Source organism: Barbus barbus (genome assembly GCF_936440315.1).
Source record: "Barbus barbus genome assembly, chromosome: 20".
Taxonomy (NCBI): Eukaryota; Metazoa; Chordata; class Actinopteri; order Cypriniformes; family Cyprinidae; genus Barbus; species Barbus barbus.
In genome coordinates this window covers 25389619-25400136 of record NC_136748.1, presented here as the reverse complement: position 1 = coordinate 25400136, position 10518 = coordinate 25389619, and the positions used below count along the sequence as shown (strand labels likewise).

Sequence of the window (10518 nt, the reverse complement as noted above, 5' to 3'; positions counted from 1 at the left end):
TCTCTCTGTCTGTCTGTGTCTCTGTCTATCTGTCTGTCTGTCTCTGTCTGTCTGTCTCTCTGTCTGTCTGTCTCTCTGTGTCTCTGTCTGTCTCTCTGTGTCTCTGTCTGTCTCTCTGTCTGTCTGTCTCTCTGTGTGTCTGTCTGTCTGTCTGTCTGTTTCTCTGTCTGTCTGTCTGTCGGTCTGTCTGTCAGATAGGTATGTAAATGTCATAGATGTGGTATGCAAGATAAAGAGACAAGATTTTTCAAGAACCTGTCTGTCCAAAATAATAATGATTATTATTTGTAATATTTGTAACCCTGTTATATGTGGAAATGGCTAGTGTTATAGCAACCATAGGAAAATCTGATCTAACAAATGTTGATGAGGGGTAAAAAATTAACTTTGGGACACAAAAACATATTTGCATCCAACAGTCTGACACTGAAATGAATTAATTTGTCATGTAACGGTGATCCTGTCAATCACAGGGACGGTTCTTGCGCGCCACCTGTACAGGACCGCCCACGTGATCAGTGCTACTCGCCTTCATTGAGCCGAGCGCGGGCACGACGCTCCACGCGCTGCTGGAAGACGAAGAGCAAGATGGCGGTGGTCGTGCGAAGTTTGCAAGACCAGCTGGAAAAAGCCAAGGAAAGCTTAAAGAGCGTGGACGAAAATATTCGAAAACTAACCGGCAGAGATCCGAGCGAATTAAGGTATTACTCAATGAAGCGTTTTAATCAGTAACTAATCTATTTGGGCGGAAAAAAGCCAGGGCCTGTTAGCAAGCTTAGCCTGCGGCTAGCTCGCAAGCTAAGAATCACGTGTTTAATTTCAGTGGTTAAAACAATGATATATTACACCAATTAGTCTTTATATTTGTGCAGTGATATCTCATAGCTATGTATATCACCCAGGCCGCCATAAATAAATATGCTAGAAAGCTAGCAGCAAGTCAGCAGTTTGTGTTTGAAAGCACAATGACACGCTTCATAAAACCGAGTCCGCCTTAATTCTTCATAAATCTAGCTTCGGTATCAAGTTATTTAAATTAAAAACAAGGTTCTTTTCAAATATTGATCTTTAGAGTTTAACTATTTGCAAACGTGATTGAGTCCTGCAGGGACTTCCTGCTTTGTTTGAATGTGTGTTAGTGGATTTGCTTCAAGAGCTTTGCTTTGGATAGCAGCGACACAAAACAGTACCGCAATTGTTTGCCTTATGAAAGTAACATGTTCTTAAAGATCCCCCATATAGATTTAGAAGTGCAGGTTTATTTGCAACATGTTGCTTGGACGGGTCTGGAAAGACTTCCTTGTTTAATAGGCTTTAAGTCACAGCAGTGGATGTGATTTGCTACGTGTCAGCTGGTATTAAGGGGGCGGGTCAGTCTCATTCTACGCAGGATTTGATTGGACAAAAATCTGTTTTCGCTGTTAAACATGATTATTTAAAAATAAGTTGAAATGATACAGGCTTACAGCTTCAACAAAAGCATAAATCATCAATTAATTGGATCTGGAATGAATAAATGATCTATATTTAGTGTTGTCCATGTCTGTGACTATTAAATATTAATATCCACTGACCTAGACTGATTGAGAAGCTTGTGTGCGTTGTGTGAAGTCGTACAGTCATAGTTGGGTCTGTTCTTTTATATAAATGTATAATTAACTCTGCATCTTCCACCTTTTGCCTTTTCTAGACCGGGTCAAAATAGGAGGCTTTCCATCACAGGCCCAGGAGGAGGTAGGGGCCGTGGAATCAATTTGCTGAGGTAAGAATCCATTCTTGTATTAGCAAATGCTTGAAATAATTCCATGTTGGATTTATTCTTAATGTCTGTCAACCCTTATCAGGCGTGGACTCTCAGATAGTAGTGGAGGACCCCCAGCCAAACAGAGAGACATCGAAGGGGCACTCTTGAGGTGAGGCATCGCTTACCAATTACCTGATTTCTATATATGTTATGAAATAATTTAATTTCTGTTTAGCATGTTTCCAAATGTATTTACAATCAGTTTATGCCACGATAGGCTGGCAGGGGATCAGCGAGCCAGGAGAGATTCACGCCATGACAGCGACGCTGAGGATGATGACGATGTCAAAAAAGTATGCAGACTAAAAAAAAAAATTCCCCACTTGCATAGATTTGTCAGCTTATGTTTTTAACACATCCTTGCTTTTTTTATTTATAAATCTACAGCCAGCGTTGCAGTCATCTGTGGTTGCTACCTCCAAAGAACGTACGCGCCGAGATCTTATTCAAGATCAGACAATAGATGAGAGAGGAAAGCAGAGGTACTGCTATTGACTTGGGCTTTGTCTGAAAAGCTTATTTATTTCCTTGTTTTTTCACTGGATATTTGCTTGAATGTCAAATTAAACCTGTAACTTAACTGTTTTATTTGCTCATTCAGAAACCGGCGCATGTTTGGTCTATTGATGGGAACATTGCAAAAGTTTAAGCAGGAGTCTACTGTGTCCACAGAGCGGGTGGGTATATGCTATGAATTAAAAAAAAAAATGCTTTGTGTCCTATTTTTTTTGTTTCCTTTGTGAGGCAATTTTTTTTTGAGGCAATTATTTCAGTTAGTCTGAATTCTTGTCTGTTGATTTGGTTCAAAATAAGTCAGACTAACTTAAATAAGCCTGGCTTATTTGGTAAACTCGTTTGATTGAACAGACCTCTGGGGTCTGTTCTTCGTACCTCGCTTAATACATCTGAGATGATTTGAAAGATGCCAGATCTTCTAATCGTGATAACTGATCTCTGGCTAATTTGGTTCTTCAAACGATTTTGCGTATTCGATTAAAATATCTGGATTAAGTTGTCTAAGATTACTGCGCGTTCTCGTGTTCCCCGAAAAGGGCAGATGTATCGATACTCGAAACCACGATCAGCAATACAGCGATTGGCTGGCGGCAAGACGGCAACATAATGACATCATATCATTAAAAAAGACACCTGACGAAAGATTTGACAAATATCTGGACCTGTATAAGGAAACAGCCAAGTGAACAAAACTACACGAATGTATATAGGTATAAATGTATAAATGAGATGTAAATAGATAAATGAAATGTGCACGGTTTAATTTATTTGTAGTTTTTCTTTTTTTTTTTTTTTTTTTTTTTTACGATTCCCAATTTATTTATGATTTCTAGTATTTGTACAGGCTTTACATTTTTATTTCAATGTTGTAATTAGCAATTCATTTATCTTTGAAGCAGATTTCTTGTGACAGCATTAATGTTTCTTAGAGATTCGAAGAACCAAATGAAATCGTCAACAATCAAATCCAGCTAACTGAGTTAGCGACGTACGAAGAACCAATATTTTTGGGTTCAATAAACCCAACCCATATTTTTTGTTCAATTCAGGTTGAGATCGAGTCAGCGAATTGCACACCACGAAGTCAAACCACATCTGAAACAAAGTGCTGCTTTAATTTTAAAACTTGTTTTTTTTTTTTCCCCCCTCCAGTTAAAAAGACGCCAAGAAATTGAGCAGAAATTGGAAGTGCAGGCAGAACAGGAGCGTAAAAAAGTTGAGGGTGAAAGGAGAGAGCTCTTTGAAGAAAGACGTGCCAAACAAACAGAGCTGCGGCTTTTGGAGCACAAAGTGGAGCTCGCTCAACTGGTATGTCTCACAGCTGCAGGGAGACAGCAGCTCTTTTATTTATACCTGCAGTAGTTTTATTTGGGTACTGTTCTTGGTCTGACTTTTCCATGCATTATGGTATTCTCATGTGTTCTAGCAAGAAGAGTGGAATGCACATAATTCAAAGCTCATCAAGTTCATTCGCACGAAGACCAAGCCCCCGATCTTCTACCTGCCTGGGCGAATGTGCTCCGCTACTCAAAAGCTCCTGGAGGAGTCTCAGAAAAAATTAAATGGTGAGTTAAATTTTGATAAGTTAAAGTTCCGTTTTTTGTTTTGATTGACTTCAAATCACTTTTATTGTCACATCACCACAGCACGTGTGCCTTCGTGAGTGAAATTCTTGAGAGCGTGCTCCAGACACTGCAGAAACAATTTACATATAGACAATTTACATATAAACAATTTACATATAGACATTACCATACATACGTACAGACTTATACAGATGACAATGTGTAATATACACATACATATACTCAGTACACATAGTGTACTATTAGACAGACATACAGTTACGATACACATTATACACAGTATGTAGTACACATTCTACGTTATATACACACAGTAATATGCGAAGATGCAGCAGATTATATATAAACCGGGTGTGCAAATGTCATGGATGTGCATTGGATGGTATCCAGTGCTGGCAAAAAGATTGTTGTATTTGTGCAGTAGTGTACTGGTAGTCCAGTTTGAACTGTATTGGAATTAAAGTGCAGTGCGTGGTATATTGTAAAGTGGGAGTGTGCTGTAGGGTGTATTAGTTTTTACTGTTCATTAGCCTGATAGCCTGAGGAAAAAAGCTATCCCTCAGTCGGCTAGTGCGGGATCGGATGCTGCGGAGACGTCTTCCTGAGGGCAGCAGAGAGAGCAGTCTGTGGGACTTTTGCTGTCTTCCTCTTTTTGTGTAGATACGGTATAGATAGGTATACATTTTAAACCTTGTTTACACCTGGTTTTTACATTTTGTGTGGTCCGAAATTTATAATGCAAATGCATCCTTATATTCCTGCATTTACAGTGTGTTTTTATGGAAATTTTTAATTTGATTTTGTGAATTTATTTTATAATAAGTACAATGTTGGTTGCATTGATTTACCTTTTTTTTTTTTAATTAATTTTATTCAGAAGTTGCCATCTAAAAAAAAAAAAAAAACAATTTAGTAAATATTACAGGGTCCTTTAAAGTCTTAATTTCTTAACATATTTAAGACCCACTGAATCTGAATTTATGTAAATATGGTCCCATTACTGCAAAAATATCGCTTTCAGTCTGATGGACCCAGTGACTGTTTACAGTCATTGGACAGACCTAAGATTTTTTTTATTGATAGAACACTAAAAATATTGCTTCAGAATAAATTGTTTACACCACTAAAACTCTCGGTGATGCAGTACTTTTGTAGGGGTAATTTGTAGGCTATGGAATATTGTCTGGTGTTATGAAAAGTAACAGTATATCATAGTAATATCATTTATGACGGTGATTGTTTTGTATATTTTATATTAAATATTACAAATGTTATATGTGTATTTCCATTACGGGTTTAGGTCTTAAATTTAATTTAAGGTGGTATTAAAAAGGTCTTAACGTCCGTCTTGTTCATATCTGCAGAAACCCTGTATTATATTAAATGTTAATTTTATTCCAGCATGTTGATTGCTGTTCCTTCAATAAGTGATAACCTATATATCGGATTAATTTTGGCCACCATGCTCTAAGATATGAGTGACATACATACTGCCAAGTATATTGTCGTCAGGCAACAGAAAAATCCATCGCTAGTATTTAACAACTCAAAATCTGGATTAAATAAATCAAGCTGTGCATTTTACTGATTGAACACAGAAATTGAAGTACCATGGAGTGACATTCTATATTCCATCTTAAAGGGGTCCTACTATGCTCTTTTACAAAGTCTTGACTTTGTTTTGTTGTGAAGTGACATACTGCCAAGTATGGTGACCCATACTCGGAATTCGTGCTCTGCATTTAACCCATCCAACGTGCACACACACAGCAGTGAACACACACACACACACTGTGAACACATACACACCGTGAACACACACCCGGAGCAGTGGGCAGCCATGCTGCGGCGCCCGGGGAGCAGTTGGGGGTTCGGTGCCTTGCTCAAGGGCACCTCAGTCGTGGTATTGAGGGTGGACAGAGCGCTGGACATGCACTCCCCCCACCTACAATCCCTGCCAGCCCGAGACTCGAACCCACAACCTTTGGATTACGAGTCCGACTCTCTAACCATTAGGCCACGACTTTTGGGGACATGCTCTCATGATTGGTGGTTCGGAAATCTCATTTTTCACATTTACATTATTACAATACCTTTCTCCCCAGCCTGGCACAAACAGCTCGATTAGTTCTGGGTTTGATGAAGGCCCGGTTTCCGAAAAACGAAATGTGTTGCTTGGTTAGCTGTCCCAGTGCGTTGTGATTGGCGGACCGCTTAGATGGCGTTTCAGTATTGCCCCGCCCCTTGCCAAAACAGCAAGTTAGTCAATATTGCCACATCAAATTCAGACTATTGAGAATATTGAACAAGAGGATTGTGCAGAACCTGCACGCACTGATATTGCAAGACAAAGTGTAGCCTATGGGTAATTGTTTTTGTGGCTAAATCACGTTTTATTTGGGATGTCAACAACAGCTTAAAAATAACTGGATTTACTATGTATTATGTTTATTCTTTAATTCTAAGATTATAACATGAATCGCAGTGAAACTGTTATACAGTTGAATTTATTTATACTATAGTCCCACAGACTTGCACTATTTGTGGTGGCATTGTAAAATCACAAATACAGGAAAAGAACTTTGTAGTCCAAACGAGCGTTGTAGTTCTTAAAGGGATTTAAAAAAAAAAAAGAAAAATCTCCCTTTGGAGTAGGGCTGCCACTAACGACTATTTTTATTTTGATTAATCTATCGACTAATTTTTCAATTAATCTAAATGATTAATTTCTGGCAAACAAAATAACAATTTTACTTAATATTTTATTAAACGAAATGAAATCCAAATTTCTATGAAATCCTTTTTTAAAGCAAAAGTGAAGTGCAACATGGAGTGCAAGAAGCAAGTGTCCATCTCATAGTCCAGATCACTGAAATCACAGTTCAGTATTATAGTGTGAGAATGACAACATATCCACGTGTTCTAGTCTAATAATAATAAAATTACAATCAAAAAACACTTTTTAAAGGAGTATTTACCAGAAATATTATTTACCAGAACTTCTTTAGGTGAAAAATTTAAATGTGCAGTATTTCTGAAAAAATACTTTTTAAAAAATATTAAATCAGTTAATTGGAGATGCTTTTTATTATTGATTTAATGGAACAATTTCTGGATTCCATTTTAAATAATGGAAAACAGAATTTGGTACAGATAAAACTGTAAAACTCAATTAATTAGGCTTTTTGATTAATACAATTTAAACTGAATTTGGAAATAAAACGGATTTCATAGGGCCCTATAATTATTATAATTTATTATCATTTTTTTTTTGTGTGGTAATAAAAATGGCTCTAAGTGAACAATAGCTTTTAAAATGACTTAAAGTACATATATAATAGCAATGATGCAATAATTAGTTCAAATAAAGTCAAATCAAAAGCAAGAAACATGGTTTTATTGAACAAAACTGTTAAAAAAACAAATGTATTCTAAACAATAGGGCTAATGTAGATTATGCATTACAACAAAGGCCTGCAGGGGCGCCGACGGCCTGACGATTATTTTTACACATTACGGTTTAATATTGACCAAGCACCATTTAATTCAAACGTACACTTAATCTTTAACATTTGGCCATTTCTTTAAGACAGAAATGCTATAGCCACTGTAATTACATGAATATGTGGACCTCAAACAGTGTAAACTCAGAGTGAGGGTTTGAGCTTTTATTTTGAAATTGCAATGTATTCTCCTGTGTTTGTGTAGATTTATAAATGATTTACCTTACAAATCTGATGAAATGGCGCACGTTGTGTTCCCAGATGAACGTTATAATAAACACAAACTCACAACAACATGCAGAGATGAGTTTGAGACACTCCACATGTAAATGATAACAGTTTCTGCTGAAACTGTGAACGGAGCCGTTGTGAGACGCACAAACTTAACCTACATGCATGGAAATAATTAAAGAGCATATACTGTGTGTGAACTGCATTGCTTATAATTATTTAAATCATAGCTTTTGTGAATTCACAATTATGCTTAATTATTTTTAAATGGGTTTAATATATCATGCAGCCATGGAAAATAGTCTAAAAATGTGTTTTATGGATTCTCATCTGTGAAATGCGCCACTTCCGGTATTTTGCGGTTAGTCGATGCGAGCAAAATGAAGTCGACGATTTTTAAAAATCAACGAATCGTGACAGCCCTACTTTGGAGTGGATTTTGAGATTTGTAACTTTTAATCTTTTTATGCCCAAACACACACAGACTAAAATTCAAAAAGTGAAAAAGCATATTAGGACCCCTTTAAATGATTTCGAACCACAATTTTCTAATTCTTGTAAAATTATGTATGCAGTTATGACTTTTTACTGGAAAAAAGAGCTTTTAAAATCAATGGTGGAAAAAAAGGATAGATAATGTCCAAGGGAAAGTCTTTATTTTTTTATTTATCCCCCCCAGGTGCATTTGATGAGAGACGTGAAGCCTTTGCAGAGCAACTCAACAAAATGGAGGCTCGGCCAAGGCGTCAGTCCCAGAGGACAGGTGACAGAGAAATGGAGGATAGCCGTCGGGCTGAAGAGATGAAGAAAGAAGATCAAGAGGAGGGTAAGGCTGGAGTAGGGCGGACAGGTAACAGGCATGATGTGGAGATGGAGGACGAGGAGGAAGATGTAGTTGAGGAGGAAGGAGAGGAGAGCTCAGAGATTAGGGAGAGGGAGACTGAGGGGGATCAGGAGCAGAGTGAGGAGAAGGATAAATACGAGGAGAATGAGCAAAAGGCAGAGGAGGAAGATGAGGAGGAGGACGAGGAGAATGTAGGAACAAGTGAGGCTAAGGAAGAGGGGGAAGAGCAGATGGAGGTTACAGAAGTTGTGAGGGAAGATGAGGCACAGGGTAAGTTGCAGGTTGAGAGTCCAGAAGCCACAGTTGAAGAGGTAGGTAATGTGCAAAAGGAGGAAGAGCAGGAGACAGAGAATGAGACTCAGCAGGATGTTATAACAGACACTCAGCAAACCCCCGAAAGCCACATGGAAATGCAGCCTGAGGAGTGTAAAGAGCCTCAACTGGATGTCCCGACCCCTAGTGTGACGGAACATGACACCAAACAAGATGACACTGCGCCTGAGACCCAACAGACACAGCTTGAACCTGACCCAGAAATCCCTCAAGAGCAAAGCCAAGAGCCATCAGTCCAACCACAAGAAGCCAAAGCAGACACAAAGGAAGCTAATGAGGAAACCGATGAGGCTCGCGGACGAGCCAAAGTCCGCGCCAAGAAGAGCAAAAGCCGTAGTAGCAGCAGTTCTTCTAGTTCATCTTCAAGCTCCTCGTCCAGTGGATCCAGCTCCTCTTCCAGTGGCTCCAGTAGCAGTTCCTCTGGCTCCTCCTCGTCATCTTCCAGTTCACGCTCCCGTAGTCGCGGCAGGGATAGAGACGGCCGAGACCATAAACGCCGCCGGAGGCCGTCGGACAGGGAGCGTAGAAAGAGCGGCAGTGAGAGGGGGCACAAATCCTCAAAAGGCAGCGGACGAGAAAGCAAGGGCTCCAAAGACAAGAACTCCAAACCTGACAGGAAGAGGACGAGTTCGGAAGGAAGCAGGTCAGGGAGGAAGTCATCCAGAAGCGAGAGGGATCGGAAGTCTGATCGGAAGGAGCGACGTTGAAAAGATGCCAGTCTTGCATGGTTTCTTCAAGGCCATTGTGTGGTTACCCTAGTTTTTTGAGGTGCAGTTGCCTTGCTATTCTTCTTGAGTGGGTTTTACTTTTTGAATTCTCCATCTTCCAATCTTTTTTTCTTCTAGTTTCATCTGGCAACCGTTTAATTCTGTGTCTCTTGGAATCTAAGATTTATAAACTGCGTTTTAGAGCCATCACTCTAATCGACCTTCAGACCTTCCAAGTTATGACGAAATGTGCTTCTCGTGCTGATCCTTCATCTGTTCCACCATGGTGTTGCCAGTTCCTGTCATACAGTAGCTTAGCCACTGATGTTTTCAGTTATGCTATGCCATACTTGTGATTTTTAACATTCAGTAAATACAAAAGCATCCATTTTGACAGTATCTTACAGTGATGCAGTTCTTCTCTTCGGGAAGCAAAATTGTCTTTTTTTTTTTTTTTTTTTGTATAAATCACCCATTAACATTAAAGACAATTGCTCTTATGTATCCGTTCTTGGTTTTTCATATTTGCATGTTTGAAATGTTTTTTGTAATGTTATTGCTTGAAATGGTGTATGCAGGCAACACTTTGAATGTTTTCAGTATAATGACAAAACTGAGACATTTATGCTGAATTATAAATTGTTTAATTGAACATGAGCATTTCTACAAATTTAGCCTTTTAAACCTATCACATTAAATCCTATTTTAAAACTGCAGATTTCAAAGTGTTGCATTTAAATCAAACCAAGAACATATTCTTTTTAGATTTGGTTTCAAGTTGTTTTTTTTTTTTTTTTGTAATTTCTTTGCTTGCTACTCTTCTACTGAGCAGCTGGGCAAATTTAGATTATGACCCTATTTAAGATTAATTACTGGTCTTTAGATAATCACGACTAATAACTTGATACGAATCAATACAAGATCAATGCAGAAAGAATACAAAAGTCAGTGCAAACAGATGGTTTCTTTTATTATAAACCCATCATAAATTATT

General features: G+C 38.4%; 1 protein-coding gene across 2 annotated transcripts; it reads left to right on the top strand.

The window, feature by feature from the left end:
• The first annotated feature begins 533 nt into the window (after window positions 1-533).
• LOC306885896 (uncharacterized protein) lies at window positions 534-10239 on the top strand. 2 transcript variants are annotated; one of them, XR_013785581.1, is made up of 10 exons: window positions 534-701; window positions 1691-1762; window positions 1845-1913; window positions 2022-2097; window positions 2192-2286; window positions 2406-2481; window positions 3473-3628; window positions 3747-3885; window positions 8320-9585; window positions 9663-10027. XR_013785581.1 is itself a non-coding variant. In XM_079442701.1 (9 exons), the coding sequence occupies exons 1-9, from the start codon at window positions 589-591 to the stop codon at window positions 9522-9524; spliced, it is 2001 nt and encodes a 666-aa protein (XP_079298827.1). In that variant the 5' UTR covers window positions 534-588; the 3' UTR covers window positions 9525-10239. The 2 variants fall into 2 exon arrangements, 1 of the variants encoding a protein (XP_079298827.1); XM_079442701.1 differs by having other exon boundaries at window positions 8320-10239.
• Window positions 10240-10518: the final 279 nt, after the last annotated feature.

Excerpts from the sequence above, each read along its gene's own strand:
- LOC306885896 (XM_079442701.1), top strand. The coding sequence starts at position 589 with ATGGCGGTGGTCGTGCGAAGTTTGCAAGACCAGCTGGAAAAAGCCAAG. Across the intron at positions 702-1,690 it reads AGAGATCCGAGCGAATTAAG|ACCGGGTCAAAATAGGAGGC; the intron begins GTATTACTCAAT and ends TGCCTTTTCTAG. Across the intron at positions 2,482-3,472 it reads CTACTGTGTCCACAGAGCGG|TTAAAAAGACGCCAAGAAAT; the intron begins GTGGGTATATGC and ends TCCCCCCTCCAG.